The sequence below is a fragment of the Diabrotica undecimpunctata genome, chromosome 9, assembly GCF_040954645.1.
Source record: "Diabrotica undecimpunctata isolate CICGRU chromosome 9, icDiaUnde3, whole genome shotgun sequence".
NCBI lineage: Eukaryota > Metazoa > Arthropoda > Insecta > Coleoptera > Chrysomelidae > Diabrotica > Diabrotica undecimpunctata.
In genome coordinates this window covers 132,163,949-132,183,856 of record NC_092811.1, presented here as the reverse complement: position 1 = coordinate 132,183,856, position 19,908 = coordinate 132,163,949, and the positions used below count along the sequence as shown (strand labels likewise).

The 19,908-nt window shown below is 34.4% G+C and overlaps 1 protein-coding gene across 1 annotated transcript in view; it reads left to right on the top strand.

Annotated features, from left to right (window-relative positions):
• Nucleotides 1–19,908, top strand: part of LOC140451486 (uncharacterized) — a 61,761-nt gene that overhangs the window by 37,772 nt on the left and 4,081 nt on the right. Inside the window, exons 4-7 of the mRNA XM_072545313.1 lie at nt 5,741–5,895; nt 9,977–10,115; nt 10,523–10,711; nt 16,879–17,019. Of these exons, the coding sequence (XP_072401414.1) occupies nt 5,741–5,895; nt 9,977–10,115; nt 10,523–10,711; nt 16,879–17,019 (624 nt within the window). The remainder of the gene's footprint in view (nt 1–5,740; nt 5,896–9,976; nt 10,116–10,522; nt 10,712–16,878; nt 17,020–19,908) is intronic.

The following is a 19,908-nucleotide window of genomic DNA, read 5'->3' as shown; positions in this document are numbered from 1 at the left end:
TTAATCAGTTTAATGAATAACTTGCTGAAATTCTTCCTTAGGATATTACACTCAAGAATGTACAAGATACTAGAAGAACTTAGCGGGTCAACACAATTCGGTTTTAAGGGAGGACTAGGAACAAGAGAGGCAATTTTATGTTTGAACACCTTAATACAAAACTGTTTAGATCAACGAAAAGATGTCTACCTCACCTTCATCGACTACAAGAAGGCATTTGACAATGTTAAACATGATATCATGGTGGAACTACTACATAGGGCCAACATTGACCAGAAGGAGATCAGAATTATTCAGAATCTATACTGGAACCAAATGGCAAAGGTGGGTATTGATCAAGACCAATATACGGATGAATTTGAAATCAGGAAAGGTGTACGCCAAGGCTGCATACTCTCTCCGATGCTTTTTAATTTATATGTTTAAAATATATTTGCGGAAGCATTAGAAGACACGGAATTAGGCATTAAGGTGAACGGCATACCAATTAGCAACCTACGCTATGCGGACGACACAGTGATTATAACTGATAATTTGGAAGATCAGCAGTTATTACTTGATATGGTGTGACAAAATCAACATTTTGAAAACGAAATATATGCTCATTAGCAGAAACCCTCCAGAAAACCCGATAATATGCTTAGGTGACGATCGCATAAAACGCGTGAAAACTTTTAAATACCTTGGCACCACAATCAATGACCAATCGGATCCACAACAAGAGATAAAAACCCGAATACAAATGGCAAGACAAGCTTTTGTGAAATTCAGACCGCTCCTATGTAATCAAAACCTAAATTTCGAAATACGCTACAGAATGGTGAAGTGCTACATATGGTCCATCTTGCTTTATAGCATGGAAACGTGAACTTTGAAAAAAACATCTATCAACAAACTTGAAGCATTTGAAATGTGGTCATTGAGAAGAATGATGCGCATACCTTGGGTGGATAGAGTTCGAAACGATGACGTCCTTAAGAGAGCCGGCGTGGAAAGAGAACTCTTTGAATTAATTAAAAAACGCAAAATTGGTTACCTTGGGCACATATTGAGAGGAGCAAAATATGAAATACCACAGTTAATCCTACAAGAGAAGATCGAAGGTAGGAGAGGAGCCGGCCGCAAACAATTATCGTGGTTACAATTATCGTTATAAGAAATATTAAAGAATGGACAGGAATACACAATACAGGCGAGCTGTGTCACGCCGCCAAGAACAGAATTCTAGTAATGAGATAGTCGCCTACGCACTTTGGTGTATGGCATGTTAAGAAGAAGAAACCATATTCTGGGATTGTTAGGTTAGGGCCCAGGGGTCGGCAAGTAATTTTATGTGGGGTCCGGATACTAGAAGAAAATTTGAACAAGATCCAGAAAAAAAAAATGATAACATTTAATGACAAGATTTTTATTATTTTGGTACATTCTTAATGATAAAACAAAAATTAATGCGAAAAATTGCACCGACGGTCTTGAGCTAGTTGTTTGTGGTCTGGTTCTCGAGTCATAGTGGCCAAATTGATTGCAAGTTGTCGGCAATTTTCATATTTTGCTGGCACATGTTTTGCCAAAAATTCTTCGGCGGATACCGATTTATAAACGTGCAAGGACGAATCTTCTTGTAATTCAATAATCTCCATTTGAAGTAATGCTTTTGATAGATTAAACAGCTTACAAGCTACATCTGTCCATTCTGCCGCTGCATCAACTTCAAATGGTGATTTTAGAAATAAAGATAGTTTGCTTACCTGTGCAAAGTCTTGAAATCTTGAAGCAAATTCGTAAGATCACCCAGAAATTTTACAAACACGGCATTGTCTTCTTTGGATTACTCCTTATTTTTATTATATTCAAGAATCGTTGGAAAATGAATGAATTATTGTTGTGTAATATCTTTTTCAAAGATATCCAGCTTACGACGAAAAGCAGACATGCTTTATATCAGATCACATACTAATTTTCCATTTCCTTGTTAATCTGTGTTAAGAGCATTCAAATATTTTAAAATATCTCTTAGAAAAGCCACAACCAGCATGTTGCACCTGTTTGTTATATACTCAAAATGTGCCCTGGCTCCCTGCGTATCTATATTTTGTAAGAAGGAGATCACATGTTTTTTTATTAGCCAGAAACGTTTAATAACTTGACCTTTACTTAACCAATGAGCATTATTGTGTTGTAGTAAGTTAAAATATGTTAAATCACATTCAGAAAGAAACTCCTTGAAATATCGGTGCTAAAGAGCAGAATGAGATATCATACAATTAATTCACGTCACTAAACTCTCCATGACTGTTATTATTTTATTATGCACTGATATGTTATTAAATTTAAATTTTTATCGCTGATCCTCTTTACTACACCTTTTTCTTTGCCAATCATTGCTGGGACCCCATCAGTAGAAAGCGAAATCATCTTATTATAACTGATGTTAGATTTTGAAATCAATTCATCAATAAGCTTGAATAAATCTTCTCTTCGAGTGTTGCCTTTCAGCGGCAATATTGCTAGCAACTCTTCCCTAAAAATCTAACACTCAATACTCAATATCAAGAAATCTTACAAAAACAGACATTTGTTCATCATCAATAATGTCACATGATTCGTCAAGTGCTATGGCGTAGCAAGGTGCCTTTTATAAAAGATTAAGAAGAGAGTTTTTAATATCCGCAGCTAAAATTTCAGTTCTTCGTATATTACTTCGCGCTGACAGTGAGATGCTTTGAATTGCTGAGGCAACATCTTTTTTTGCTTCAAAAAGTGAGTTAGCTACTGTCAGCGTACATTCTTTCACTATCTCAGAATCAGACAATTGTTTTTGGTGTTTATTAAGTATCCAGCACACACGTAACGCTGCCTCTGTAGATTTTTCTTGGTCGCTCACGCAGTGAACTAGGATTTTTGTGCTTTTTTAGTAAGAATTAAGCTATACCCGAAATTTTTCTTTATGCGTCTGCTGCCAAGAGGAAAGTTTTGTGGAACTGATGTTGAGTTGTTACCTAGTGTCGCTTCAAATTTCCACTTTTAACTAAGGCGACAGTTTTATTGCATATAAGGCACACCGGAACCGCTTGCGGCCTACCAGGCAGTGTAAAACAATATTGTTCAGTCCATTCTGCCAGAAAGTTCCTGTTTTCACTGTCCACTTTTCTCCGTTTCGGATCCATATAAACGTAGGTACAAAAAGATGTTTTATAAAACGAACGAAAACGCAAGTAATCACAAAACAAATTAACGGTACTGCGCTACGTGTACGTCACTGACCAACTAGTGAGCGACTGTCAACTGTCAGTCAGTGGGCGACAGCGTTGCCAGGCCTATAAATTTTATTTCCCAAATTGTGATTTAAAAATTGCCAGATTTTGAACAGAATTCCCCAGATTTATATATTTCAGTTATTGTAAACATACAATATTATTATAAAACAATATTTCATCACTTATACATAATTGTTATTATGTTTATTTATCATTTCACTTCCTATTTGAAAATTATAAGCAGTTTTATTTTGAAGTTGATTGACTCGGCAATCGATATTCCGCAGTTTGATCCTCATTCCTCAGTTCAACCTTTCGCGGTCCGGATTCGGACCGCGGTCCGCCTGTTGCCGACCGTTGGGTAATGCATTATTGTTTTGAGAAATTCTTGCCACTGCATTTAAAACCGGCTATAATTAATCTATAACCCATCTAACAATAACATTCCTTTAATTCTTCCGGGTCTAAATTTATACTTTCATTCGATGATTTTTATTTCTATTAAATTACAACGGTGTACGTAATTACGTACTTATTAAATCGATGACAAATTGCTGATATAAATATTATGTCTCAACTAAATCTAAAATGAATGTTTTTCAATTAGTTGGACCACGCAAGTAATTTTGGATATATTTTCATATTAAATTACACGTCTCTTTAATGTATGTGAAATTTAATGGGACTTGCGACAGGTGTTGATTAATTAATATTTCGAAGTTATGTGTAAAGTAGAGTAGATTATTGTGTATTCTGAATTTAACAAATACGGCATTGTAAATCCACAAATTAATCAGTAATACCTCCTGCAATACTTGCTGCTATATATTTGAGATAGTAGCCAGTATCCAGTCCCTGTGCTAGGGTATAAGGTGTCTGTCTGCAAAACTAACATAAGCGTCCTTCGGTTTTTCAAAATTGAATTATATTATACAAAATTTAGTATTTAAATAAATAAAAATAATAACTTCAATAGTATGCTTATGCAGTATGTAAAACCGCAACCGCAATGTAATAAAAGTACAGTATTTTTTAAGCCCTTCTCTCTATTTGGATTGCCGAATATTGGCCTCTCCTAATTCTCGCCATTCATCTCTGTTGCTTGTAAGACGTTTCCACATTGATCGTGCAGTTCTTTTAATATCGTCGCTCCAGCGCATTTGCGGTCTTCCTCGTGATCTTTTGGTTTCATATGGCCGCCAATTCCCGATTTCTTTATTCCATCGGCCATCCTTAAGACGTTCATTATGTCCAGCCCATTTCCATTTCAGTTTAGCTGCCTTAGGAATCAATCTTCGGATATCTGCAGCATCACCTCGTAAAGCAGCAGTCAAGGAAACAGCCTTTTCTTGTTCTGTCCACTGATTGGCTGTCGCAATAGCTTCAAATTGTCTAAGGTATATGTACCAAGAAGACTTTCCATCAAATGGTGACAATTTGAATCGCATATGATGTGTCGTTTCCTCTCTAGGTGATTCTTCTTTCACTACCGGATATAAGGCCACTGTATTAACTGGTGGTAGCAATTTTGTATTGGTTATCATGCTCTCTAACTGTTTGATCTTCTCTTCTACTTTATCAAATGTTTTAGAAATTTCTTCAAATTTCTTATTGTTCTGAATACATATTTCTTTAATTATTTGTGAAGTCTTGTCGTTTTGACAGACATCTTTTACTTTTGTTCTATTACTGTCCCTTGGATGTTTATCATAGGTTGGCCATCTTTGTTTGACATTAGTTTAGTTTTGCTGAAATTCATTTTCAGTTTTCATTCTGTTTTCCCAGTCTATTGACTTAAAGATATCTTCTAGGGCAGCTGTAAATAATTTTGGAGATATTGTGTCTCCTTGTCTTACGCCTCGGTTGATTTTTACTGGTCTTGTTTCGATTCCATTACCCAACGTCACTGTCATTTCAGCTTGTTCGTAAATATTATGTATTAATATTCTGTACCTGGAGTAGATCCGGTTGTTGACTAATGCTTCTTCTATTACCCACAGTTCTACGCTATCAAAAGCTTTTTCATAATCTATAAAAGCCAGACATAATGGGAGATTGTATTCGTTAGTCTTTTCTATTATGATTCTTAAAGTATATAGATGGTCACAGGTGCTGTAACCTTTTCTAAATTTGGATTGTTCTACTGGTTGATATCCGTCAAAATTAGAAAGTACAGTATACTTCTTACCAAATATTCTTTTAACTGCACAGTAACCTGACAAACTATTCTGCATTACGATAAATAAATACATAGAATAGATAATTGAAAAAGCTTCTGATAAAAATCTATGACCGAAAGGTTATATACCGATAAAAATTAATGCTGTTTCCTTAAAGCTCTTCCTTTCTTCTGCGTGCGCGCACACACACACTCACCTATCACACCGTATCAAAATACTTCTTAAACATAATCATAAATGCAAACATTTTATTGAAAAAGGAAAACTGTTTTGTACATATATTAAAACGCATCTTTATTTTAGTCTCACCTGTTTTTTGTGATGGAATATTTAAATGGTGGAGATTTGATGTTTCATATAACGACGGGAGGTAGTTTTCCCGAGGAACAAGCTCAATTTTATGCAGCAGAAATTATTTCTGGTCTTCAATTTCTCCACAATAGGGGGATAATATATAGGTAAGTCTTTTAATATCTCTATTATGCATTTAATAAATATTAATCTCTTAATGCATGTCTTTTAAATTAAATAAAAAGGTATATTGATTATGAGGTTTCTTAGTTGGCGATTTTATTGTCCTGCTATAAGCGGAGCGCCTCTTCAGGACGTTGTTTGTTTTTATTGGTGTTGGCTTTTGTCGCTGCTTTTGGGTTCGCCGGTGGTACGCTTCGTTGGATGTTGTCCTGCGATGTAGGTGAAAGGGTTGTTGAACTAAAGTGGTCCTTGTCAGAATCTTATTAATAAATTATATGGTTTTGAATTGTGACTGAATTTAATTAATAAGTGTATAAATGTTATGAATCGCGGGAGGGTAGCTGTTGCTGTAGCCTTGACAATAGACAGGTATAATTGTGCAATGGCATCTAAAAACCACAAAAAATCGATCCCTCCCTGTCTAGCAAGCTCGAAGTGAACATTTAGTGATTACGGCGATAATAGAGTGGAGTTGCCTCCAGGATATTAATGGGGGGATATTATTAATTAATCAAGGAGTTTCTCTAACTGTGCTTCTCAGCTAACTGTGGAATATTAGCTGACAAAAAGTCTTTCAAAAGGTTCCAGTCGGCGTGTTTGTAGTCTCTTATTGCTTGAGGAGGATTAGGGGGTAGAGAATTTAGTACCTGTTCTTTAACCAGTATAGGAAGGTAATCGGGTCGTCACTAATGCATTCGTCGCCTAGTATATCAATCAGATCGTAAGGACGATATGCCTATGGGGCCCATAAAAGTCGGTTCACGGTTACGAAATCGGTGTAGGGGAAGGTTAAGGAGCGGGTCTGAGAGGAGGATGCCTGCACGATTATTTACCGTGTCGAAAAATTGTGTGTGCCTTGGCCTGTAACTTGCCTGCCTAGTGAAAATTGTAGAGGTTTGAGGCGGGGCAGTGCGCATTGGAGTGCGTATTAGTCCACGACCAAGGCACGCGATGACACCGCTTTTCAAACGTGAAAGAGTGAAAGCCAGTGTACTTCAAGCACCAGCCAGATGCGTCACATTCAAAACCAAAATTATTTATTCTTCTTCATCTTCAATGGCTTTACAACTCGGGGTGAATCTTCGCCGCATACACTATGGCCCTCCATCCTCTACGATCTTGCGCTTCTATTTCCCATTGTTGTACCCCAATTCCAGATAAATCGGCTACAACATCATCCTTCCATCTTTTTCTCGGTCGGCCTACTGATCTTCTACCATCTGGTCTTTCAAAAAACACTGTCTTTAACACTCTGTGATCCTCTGATCGTACCACGTGACCTGGCCATCTTATTCGGTTTGCCTTGATATGTCTAACTATGTTTTCAGTTCCATACAGAGTCACCAATTCAGCATTGCGGCGTCTTCTCCAATACCCTGTGAATTCATCCCTTTGAGGGCCAATGTTCTGCCTAACTCTTGGTCTTGGATTTTTGATTACTACCATGTATTTCGTCTCTTTTTTATTTATTCGGAGACCCAGACTAACTGTTTCCTCCTCCTGTCTCTTGTAGAATGCATGCATCTATATCATCAGTAAAGGCCAGCAACAGTTTTGATCCTTGATCAGCAAATCCTCCTGTCAGCTCAGACGATATTTTACTTATTGCATATTCTAAAGCATAATTGAACAGCAACGGTGACAAGGGGTCCTCCTGCCTAAGTCCTAAATTTATACCAAATGGCATCGATGTTCTGCTTCCTATCTTTACTTGCGCATATGAGTCTGTCACGTACATTTGCGTTAATTCAAATTATTCAAATTTCTAACATTCTTCTTCTTCTTCTTTTGGCATCATAACCCTGGATGGGTCTTTGCCTGTCTGGCTATGTCCTTCCATTCAGATCTCTGTTGTGCCCTTCTTCTCCATTGTCTTATGTTCATTGTTTTCAGGTCGTCTTCCACGTCATCCAACCATCTCGTTCTGGGCCTTCCTTTTTTTTCGCCTTCCTATGGGCTTCCATTGTAACATTTTCTTTGTTGTTTTTGCATCGTTTTGTCTCTGCACATGTCCCAGCCATGACAGTCTTTGACTTTTCACAAATCTTACAATGTCATAACCTTCATTTGACTCATTAACCTCGTCGTTTCTCCTGATTCTCCATGTGCCATCTTCCTGTTGTACCGGGCCAGATACTTTCCTCAGTATTTTTCTCTCGAACGTCCTGAGTTGGGCTTCATCTTTTTTCGTCATTACCCAAGTTTCACATCCATAGGTTACTACGGGTCTAATCAGTGTTCTGTAGATAGTCATTTTGGTTCTTTTGTCTAATAATTTCGATGTCATCAATCTTTTATTAGCATAGTATGTACGATTCCCGCTGGAAATACGTGCATTAATTTCGCTACTTACGGAGATATTCTGATTGATTTCTGTGCCGAGATATGTAAAGGCATCCACTCGTTTGATAGTATAGTTGTCTATTGTGATATTATTTTCATTGTCAGTTATTCTTTTGACTGTCATATACTTCGTTTTTGCTTCGTTAATTTTGAGACCTCTTTTACTTGCTTCAGGATCAATTTGTTTGAACACTTCCATTAGTCGTGGCTTATTCCTACTAATGATGGCTACATCGTCTGCATATGCAGTAATTTGTACTGATTTGGTGTTTATATGGCCGGTTATATTGGTTTTTCTGATGACTGCCTCAAGAACTAGGTTGAATAGCATGGTTGATAGGGCATCTCCCTGTCTTACTCCCATGTTGATGTTAAACAAGGGAGTCAGTTCTCCATCTACTCTGACTGCGGCTTTTGAACCCTGCAATGTCATTTTTATGAGGCTGATGTATTTCTTAGGTATACCTAGATTACAAAGGTCTTCCAGCATTTTGTCTCTTTTCACACTATCAAAAGCTTGTTTAAAGTCTATATACATATTATATAGGTCTATGTCGTATTCATAAGCTTTTTCTTGTATCGTTCTTAGTATGAATATGTTATCTGTAGTGGCTCTATTTGGTCTGAATCGATTTTGATAATCACCAATTATATTTTCGGAGTATTCTAATAATCTATTGTAGATTATACCAGAAAGAATTTTGTATATTACATTTAGCAATGTAATTGGCCTATAATTCTGGCATTCCCTCTTATCTCCTTTTTTATATATTGGCTGTATGAGGCCAACTGTCCATTCCTCTGGCATTTGCTCCTTCGTCCATATTAATGTTATTAGGTAATGGATTCTTTCCCAGAGTTCGGATCCTCCATGCTTTAATAATTCTGCCGAAATTCCGTCCGTTCCTGGTGCTTTATTATTTTTTAGTTTATTTATTATCTGAACTACTTCTTCATAACTTGGATTTTCGATGTGCAGCTCAGCCGTATAATATATTGTCTCGTTCTGATCATTTTCGTTGTCTGCATTTAGATTTTCTTCGAAATATTGTTTCCATCTCATTATAATTTTTTGCTTCTCTGTTAGTAGTTCTCCGTCCTTGTCTTTGCATATCGTTAATTTTGGTCTAAATGACTGTGTGCTTTCTTTTATGCATTTAAGTATAGAATTTTCTGCTTTCGCGTCTGTTGTTATGCTTTACGATTTCTTGTACTTGTTTTTTCATAGCCTCTCTTTTCTTTCTTCTGCATATTCTAGTCGCTTGTATTCTTTTTTCGTTATAAATCTCACTGCTATTTCTCGTATTTCTTTGAAGTTGGTTAAGCCTAGCTTGCCTTTTTTCCTCTACTGCAGTTCTGCGGTAGAGGAAAAATTTCTAACATTGCTATCCACAAATTGCTTCTTTTTATGAACTCATATGCTTGCTGGAAATCTATGCAAATTTGGTGAACATCGCGGTTGAATTCCCAGTTTTCTCTAATATTTCTCAGATGGTAAATATCTGATCTATAGTTGACCTTCCAGCACGAAAGCCGCATTGGTAGTCGCCTAGAATATCTTCCGAATATGGTGTGAGTCGAAAATTATTTAATGCGGAGTACCTATAACCCGGAATACCACAGAAAATATATAAATATATATTTGGAAATTTGTTTTGAAGTAGTTATAAAATTTAATTTCTTTTTTTGTTTCTTACATCAAGCTATATTTTTACATTTTAGGGATCTTAAATTAGATAATATACTATTGGACTTTGATGGGCACGCCCGATTGGCAGACTTTGGAATGTGCCAGCTTCAAATATTTTTAGATAGGATGGCTGAATCGTTCTGTGGAACCCCTGATTATATGGCTCCAGAGGTATGTACTAATAACACAAAGAAAAGGTAATTTCTAGAAGTTTATTTTCAAAAGGTAAAAAGAAAAAATAAAAAGTCTTATAATTGGTTTTATTGTAATTTGGAAGGTCGGTTTCGGGCTCCTAAATTTCAGTCCATCTTCAGGTCCCCAGTAAAACATTATTTACCTACTAAAACAAGAGAGAGGTAATGCTACAGTTGTAAATTGTAGAGACCAAACCGGAGTCGTCCAAGTTATAATAAAATCAACTGAAAGCGTCTTTCTTTTTATCTGTTATTTGTACCTACTTTTTAAACTATACTCCTAATTCGTACGTACTTTCGGGCACAGGAAAACTAACAATTATTAAATTTTATGTATTTGCTCCAATTCGCTCACAATACAGCGTCCGATTTTCTTTTTTACAGATTATCAAAGGACAACATTATAATCAAGCGGTAGACTGGTGGTCATTTGGTGTTCTGTTATACGAAATGTTCCTCGGTCAATCTCCTTTTAGCGGTTGCGATGAAGACGAACTTTTTTGGTCGATTTGTAATGAAAAGCCAGTAATTCCAAAGGAGCTCTCTACTTACGCGACAGATATTTTAACCAAGGTAATTATAGTAAAGGTATTTTGACTTAACATCATAAAAACAATATTAAATTCACAATACACAATAGGAATGTTCACAAATTTTTAAATATAGTTAAATTCAATAGATTATAAACTATATAAAAATATAGTAAACATGAAATTGTTTAAAAATGTATATTTTTTACGATAAATCAATTCTTAATTTTAATTTTAAAGGAGGCTAGAAAAACGGCTCCTCGCAGCGAGGCTACGGTGTGTGACGTCAGCGGTCGTATCGACAACTTGTTGTGTATACGTATTTACGAAGTGTAACCAGTTCTTTAATTATTTATACAGTGATAATGAAGCAATAAGTGGTGTTTGCTACAAAGAGAGGGAAAAACTAGAAAAGGCAGTTATTATGCAAGTTAGAAAAATAATAAATGCAAATATCTGTACCTCGGAAGGAATCAACACTATGTTCATATTTAAAACTTTAGAGAAGAGCAGTTTTAAACTTTTTTTCACCAAAAAGTATTATTGCTGCAGCTATTTATTGAGATATCGAAACAATATTTTACTAGAACATTCTGTTTATTGTTATTTACATAATACATTTGTTATAATTAAAAACAAATTTGTTCCTGTGTTTTTAACCCTTTTAACGGACATGGTGTTGTATCCATCTAATAAAGTTATTGTACTGTAAGAGTTAGTATGGGGTACTCAATAACAACTACAATCCTATTTGACTTTTACTGACAAAATTTATTTAACCATACAATTTTCCTTTACAAATACAAATAGTCACTATTAGTATTACTAGTAGGTATGCTTTAAGTTATGATAAAAATCATGGAAAAATGTAGGAACATTTGACAGTAATGCCAATAGATCGTTATACTTTTGTTGTGATATAAGTATTGGACTTTGTGATACCAGTTGCAAATCTTTTGGCAATGTAAGATGTCGCTTTCGAAACCTAACAAGGTCAATCTTCTGGTTTTCGTCATGAAAATTACTTTTTAAAAACAGAGTTCCAATGCTGTTTTGTTTAACTTGCAGTTAAACACAGTTTGACAGAAGAATTTGTTGTTTGTTGATGTCTCTTTTCTATTAATCAAAGGCGGATTTTAAGATGTTTTGACATCATACAAAGACCTTAAATTTTTAAAATCTTTTAGTTCCATAGTATGTACGGTATATTTCATTGAGGTTTGTCTGACTAATAATTGCTGCCAGTCCCAGGGCGTGTAAATAGAAATGTTAAGTTTTTTCTCTTTCGCTCTATCAGCGCAAGGACAGTGTCCGCCTTCATGTGGGTATTACTATTTAGTAGAAACTTCTGGATGATAATTTTTACTTTTTTAAACAAGTATTAATGCTAACATTTTTATTCTGGCCGTAACATTTGTAAGACCGTAGTATGATTTCTTCTATGTTACTGTCAGGAATTATGGTATCTGCCCATTTTAGTAATGCAGATCTTATTTCATTTCCAATACGAATAGTTTATCAGAACTTTTGTCTACATCAGACTAATCTTCGTAATCAAAACTCAAGGCATCTCTAATAATACGCTCTTCATTTAAAACATCATTGCTTGGTGTATTATTTGATTCTGAAATTAAACAAGGCGTATAATATTGTTTGTAAAAGATTTAATAATATTGCTAGTCTAAGGTTGGTATCAAATCACTACATTACCCTTTTGAGGTTATGTTTTTTTAATAATTTAAAAATAATGAGCAAAAAGGTAGCTTACCTGTAAATGCAGTAGAATTCGCAGAACTTTTTAGTAGGTACTTCAAGAATCTTCCTTCTACGAGAATTATGGTTCATTGTTCTTATTATTAGTAACAAACCACTGTAAACACACCATAAATGGCAAAAGTATTATTATTAGATCACTAACAGTCTACCTCTCATCATAGAGATATGCGCGGCGGTAATTCACATGCGTAGTGAGACAAAATATTATGTCCACATGGTGTTTTATCCCTTTAAGTAAAAAAATTGACTTAGTGTTCTTTTAAAGGTCACTTTCTTTATCAGCAAATGGTTTAGGACCTAGTGCTCTATTCCTTTAAATAAAGTTTAAAAAGTTAATTATTAGTCTGTAAAAGTGTCAAAATTGAAAAATGGACATAGTGTTGTATCCCTCCGAGGTACAGATATGAAAACCTGTGGTTTGACAATTTTATATGAATATGGTGTTAAATTGTTTGGAACTGTAATAAAAATCTTCTCAGAATTGTTTTTAGATGTATTTAGACACCCAGGAACAAAACACCACTTATTTGGCTTCATTATCAGTGATTAAATACTTAAAGAACTGGTCACACTTCGTAAATACGTATACACAACAAGTTGTCGATACGACTGCTGACGTCACACACCGTAGCCTCGCTGCGAGGAGCCGTTTTTCTAGCCTCCATCAGAATTGAAATTAAGAATTGATTTATCTTAAGAAATATATATTTTTAAACAATTTTATGTTTGCTATGTTTTTATATATGGTGTAACCTATTGAATTTAACAATATTTAAAAATTAGTGAATATCCCTATTTAAAATTCTGTAAAAGTTACCGAGAAAATATTTTAGACTGTACCAATAAAATACCACCTTTAGCAATTGTCACCAAAGTATTTGTCGTTTCTTTCTCTATATAAGACAACCGTTAAACCTTCGAAGAACCTTTTCAAAAATACGACTTACTGAAATAACATTCTTTTATAACTAATTCTTTAGAAACTCTACCGAAGATGTACCTAAAATATTCTGTATTTTATGATTGTTTTGTAAATCTTCTGTACATAACAGTGGTTTGATATAATAACCTTTCCCGCGTTTTGATATGATAGTCCCGTTAAGGTTGCCGGTTATTTCTGATTATTTGCAAATATAGTAAATATTCTTTAGAAGTTTGACTGAAAAAATCCCGCTATGAAATAGCCTAACGCAGAGTTTTCCAAACTTATCTAAACCGCGACCCCTTTTTGCTAAAAAATTTGTTCGCGACCCCCCAATTTCCTCCCACTCATTTATTCATAGGCAGTAGCAGCAATAAAAAGAAAAACAGATTCTACATTGATGAATATCTTAAATATTATTTTACCGTTATTTCCAATAAACCACAATGTGTTATTTGTGGACAAGTCTTGTCAAAAGAAAGCATGAAGCCATCAAAGTTACTTCGACATTTAAATAGCAAACATCCAGATAAAAAAGACAAGCCCGTAGAATTCTTTGAAAGAAAGCTGAACGTCCTTCACAAACAGCAAAATAGTTTTCCCTTGGCAACCACTACTAATGAAAAAGCATTATTAGCAAGTTATAAAGTTGCTTATCGTGTTGCCAAAACTAGTAATCCGCACACAATTGCTGAAAATCTGATTTTTCCAGCAGCAGTTGAAATGGTACATATAATATGTGGGGAAAGAGAGGCTGCAAAATTAAATACAATACCTCTGTCAAATAATACTATCCAAAGAAGAATTAGTGATATGGCAGAAGATATTCAAGCGCAAGTTGTGGAAAATCTTAATAAATGCACGTACTTCTCTCTTCAAATGGACGAATCCATAGATATATCTAACTGTGCCCAATTCATTACGTTTGTAAGATATGATACAAATAATGGCATTCAAGAAGATATTTTATTTTGTTCCCCATTGGAGACCAATACCACTGGAAAATATTTACTCGACACTTTTGTGAAACGTACAAGTAAATATGATATTGACTGGGGGAAATGTATTGCTATATGCACAGATGGCGCTAAAGCTATGACAGGACATAAATCTGGTCTTGTCATCAAATTACAAGAAATAATGCCTAATGCCAAATGGAGACATTGTTTTTTACATCGAGAACCTCTTGCGTCCAAAGCTTTACCTCCTGAAATGGACTGTGTTTTGAAAACCATCATTAAAGTTGTAAATTACATTAAAGGAAAAGCTTTGCAGACCCGTATTTTTTAGAAAAATTTGCGAAGACATGGGTGCTTTATTTGAAAATCTTCTCTATCACACCGAAGTAAGGTGGCTTTCAAGGGGCAACGTCTTAAAAAGAGTATTTTACTTAAGAGCAGAGCTTTTAATGTATTTGAAAGATGAGAAGTCCCCATATGAAAATCAATTTTCCGATCCTATTTGGCTTCTGAAACTAGGTTTCCTTGCTGATATTTTCGAGCAATTAAATATGTTGAACAGTAATTTACAAGGTCGCGACATTAATATAATTACAGCCACAGATAAAATTAAGGCGTTTCTAAGAAAAATCGATTTATGGTCGACCTCACTTGGCAAAAAACAACTCGATTCATTCCAGTGCCTTCAGGAAATTATGGAAAATGTATCCAATTACAGTTCTACAAATTTTGAACAAGTTTTTGCTGACATGCATGTTACTTTGCTCAATTTAAAACAACAGCTCTGTGATTATTTCCCCGAAGAAATTCAAAACAGTTACGACAGTTGCAGATGGATACTAAATCCGTTTTTAGCCGATTCCTTTCAGCATGTTAAAATACCAATAAACATGAAAGAAAAACTTATTGAAATATCAAGTGATGGAATGTTGAAGCTCCAATTTTTTTCCCAGAACTCGGACCAATTTTGGTCCGAAAAGATGCAGGAATACCCCCAGTTGGCGAGTGAAGCTGTAAAATGTTTGGTTCCATTTGTAACATCATGTTTGTGTGAGTTAAATTTCTCGTCTATGACTGCCATTAAAACAAGAGTTAGAAATAGTCTCGTACTTGAAAATGATATAATAATTGTGTGTATCTCAAATACACAGCCTAGATTTGAAAGATTAGTTTCACAGAAACAGGCGCATAGCTCTCATTAAGATTATAATATTTGACTTTGTTTTACTCTTTTATTTTTACGGACTTTAATATTTAGTTTTATATTTCGTCTGATAATTAATTGTTAATTTCTATTTACGTCGTTGTTAAAATAAAAATACATGATCTAACAAAGTGGTGCTTTTGTCTAATTTTGGAAATGTTCGGCGACCCCCCTAGTACCTCATGGCGACCCCCCAGGGGGTCGCGACCCCCACTTTGGGAAACACTGGCCTAACGTTTCCGTCTGATTTAGGACCACGCGCAAAAAACGTTATCTCCCTCTTTGATTATTTTTTTCTATAAAAAAGAATACTTTGTTGTATTTTCATTTTCTACTAAGCCAATATGTAGTTCGACAAGTGTTGTGGCTCCAAACCCTTATAAATGGTAAGCTATTTTTGTGATACCTTTTCGTAATTCCTGTATACCTGGTTTTTATTCAGCGGCAAATTATTATCTGCGTAAATTATTATCTGCGTAAGGGCCTGCGTAGCGCAAGCGGTAGGATGCTTGCCTTGCAAGCCGGTGGTCCGGAGTTCGAATCCCACCGCCGGCGAGAACATCTAGACATTTTAAAAATGTCTATAGGCCCCAGGTCGACTCAGCCTGAATAAAAATGAGTACCTTGGGTAAAACCAGGGGTAATAATAGACGGTTGAAGCGTAGCACTGGCCATGTTACCTTCCCTGTATACCGTAGGCCCTAGATATAGCAGACTACCCTGCTATACTCCCAAAGCCGCGACAGCGGTATAAAACGGGAGACTATTATATTATAAATTATTATCTCAGATATTGGTAATAATACTGTAAACTCTGTAGCAAATATTGTATTGATGGGCATTTTAAAATGGATCGATTTTCGACTCTCTCAAACAACCAGCATGGATTTTAGTTTGAAACTCTACCATAACAACAGTTCATTCATTCCCTAGTATAATACTCACCAACACGTTGAATACAGAGGAAGAGTGTCACAGTTTTTCTGTGATCTCAGTAGTATTGACTCGGTTAACTATCCCGTATTAACAGCTTCATTAAGAGAATAGGAAATAAAAGATTCCAGTTTATCTTGGATCTTCACATACAAAACTACGTCAAATAGAAGTCATTAGGTAAGATTGTTAAACAAGAACAATATTTCACAAATAAATGTCGTCTGAGAGTTCGAAATTGCTGTCAGTTGTGACAGATGATCCTCAGGAATCGGTATTAATACGAGTTTTATTCCTGGCATATGTAAATTGTTTAGAAGACTCATAATTTGTCCATTGGCTTAAAAATTGTTCATTTACATTGTTTAATTTTTTATTTTCTTCGTTATTTATTATGTTATTCTTTGTTGTTTCAGTTATTAGAAAAAGATCAGTCGAAACGACTAGGTACTAGATTCAGTCCACATGGTCTTATTAGAGATCACAATTTCTTCCGACACTTAGATTGGAACGCTTTGGAAGCACGACAGCTGGAACCACCATTCAAACCAAATTTGGTAAGTAACTTTTGAAATATCTACTTTTATGCAGTATAAAATATGGTAGCTGTGTGGAAAAAGTTTCTTTTTAAGTGTCTCAATAAAGAATGAAAAACAGTACCGAAAAGAAAAAGACATACATGCTTTGGACGAAAGGATAAGAAAAAAAATTATTGCGATAAAAAAAAATATGAAACTGTAACTTAAAACTAATAAATTAACGCAAGAAATACAACAGATGATTAACGACGGAAGCTGTATGGATATAAATTCACTAGAATATGAGGAATTTAATAAGGCAATAAGAAAAAAAAAAGGACAGGACATCAGAGACAACAATATTGAATAGATCAAAAATATTCTATACCTACTTTCATTAAGCGATGCAGGGCGTATAAACAAAGATAAATTTAACAGATGATTGTTAAAGATGTTCCAAATGAGTCTAACTCGTTCCGATAAGTAACAGTATAATTATGACACTTTATTAATTTTTTTATTTTCTCAACTATTAGTGTTTATTGCATAGTATATAAATTATTTTTATCACTGAATACATAGTAAGTAAAAAATAATCCGATTCATAAAATTAATGAATATTTTATGCATACATGCAGTAACAGTTCTTCAAGAATATTTAAAAACTAACCGAAATGTCCATCTTTATTTCGTTACTGCCGACGTCGTCGGAACTCATACAGGTTCGGACACGATTTAAGTAGGTATTATATTTCGGTATTGAAATTTTGTAATTTGAATCAATTTGTGAGTATATTTTTAGTCATCTTGATGGTTAAAGGACAATAAATTATATTTATGCTGTTAATGTTGAATTAGCAATTATTTGTTGTGCGATTTAAAACTATTTAAGTATATATTTTTATTTGTATAATGACCCTATCTATACGTGATTGTGATTACTGTAACAATAACCACGTATTTCAATAACTGACATTGAAACCAAAAATGTCATCCACTGATTCTGCTGATGAACTGGTTGAAAATACATGGAGTCCTCCTCGAAAACGAAGTAAAAGAAGCCCTCTTAGCGTTGAAGTTAAAGAAATCATTTTAAATGTTTTTAAATGTGAAAGACAAGAAAATCCCGGGTTGGTGGTTGAAGATATTGTGAAAAAAGTAGCTAATAAAGTTGAAGTTTGTGGTAGAAATGTGTTTACGGTGATAAAGGAATACAAAACGAATTATCAATTCGCTGGAACAAAAGTATGTCTGGCCCGGAAAAAGAAGTTTGACAAAATTGATGATTTGGACAAAAATGCCATTAGAAGTCTGGTTCATAATTTTTTTATGAGCAACGAAATACCCACCGTTGATAAGGTTTTAAAGAAGGTGAACTATGACCCTGATTTGCCAAATTTTTCGAAAACCACATTTTACCGAATATTGAAAAACTTAATTTTCAATACAAACGTAGGGGAAGAAACGCTCTTTTACTAGATAGAGACGACATTGTGATGTGGCGAAGAGAATATCTTCAAAAGATAAGAGCTTATAGACTTTACGTTTTGTTCTGATAACATATTTATAGTACCTACATATGCATTCCCCAAAATTTTCAATTTTGATAATTTAACAGTGACGAGTCACGACATATTAATAATTATATAATTATATATATTATATTATTTCAACATAATTGAGTAATGAGTATTTTTTTTGTTATTATTATTATGAAACTTTTTAAAATTGTACAAACAACTAAGTATAGTAAAAATTAAAAATAAAACTTTTTTGCAGGCACTCTGTACATAAAATTGTTGGCAAAAAAAATAAATTCTTGGGTTTTTCGCCCCGTATAAATGGTTCCTATTGTCGGATATCAACTAAAACAATCAGGTTCTTTGTCGAGCACTTTTGCAAAATTAAAATATAAATTTCGTATTTTATAAAATAATATATATTCTGACTAAACAAAAAGATAATCCCAAATGCGGCCCTGTTGCAGGCCTACACGTGGTAATGTTTAATCTTCCTGCATCGGTTAATGAATTTTACATAGAGAAAAACACGAGCATAAAGTGAAAACTATAAATAGCAAAGGCCAACAACAAATTAATCAGATAAAATACAAAAATGGAATCACTATCAACGATAAAAATCAGATAACACATATTTAAAAAAAATACTCGAAATACGAAAAAATTAAAGCTTTAAGAGATAAAGAAAAATGGAAGATAAGTGAAGACGAGAAAGATAAGTGAAAATGGAAAAATGATTAAAATAGGATACGATAATATCACAGAAAACAGCAAGGAATGGAGATGGTGCTCGAAAGAAGAAAAATAGTGGAAATAGCGAGTTCAAAAAACTACCTGAGCCGCATAAAAGGAACCAAGGGGAGGCCCCATGAACCGAATAGAGAAATAAGAATTTCTAAATAGGCCGGACAAGTACTTTTAAGTAGTAATAAGAAGAGGATTAGGAATATAAATGATACTGTATTAATAATATGACTTATGATGGGAATATGGGTATTAGGCAGATTAACAGTAGGCGCAATATTATGTGTGGGGGAATATTGGTAATGAGCATAGCTATAGTAATGAAGGTAGGGAAAAATTAAATAATAGTATTAAAAATAAACATGGTAATAAAACCAATAACGGAGATAACAGATAACACTAGTAATGGAGAAGAAAACAGTAAAAAGGAAATGCACCATAACGAGACAAATCATCTAGGAATAGCGACATGAAATCTTTCTCTAGCTCGGATATTAAAATTGATAAAAATTACTTAACCCTTTCATTACAGATTTCATTGTAGCTAAATTAAACTGTTTAAAATGACTTTAATGACTTTAATTATATTCATTGATACCTAGAGACCTAACAAAACGATTGGTTTTTTAAATGGTTGCGTGTCCTTGTATCCTTAGAAAGGACA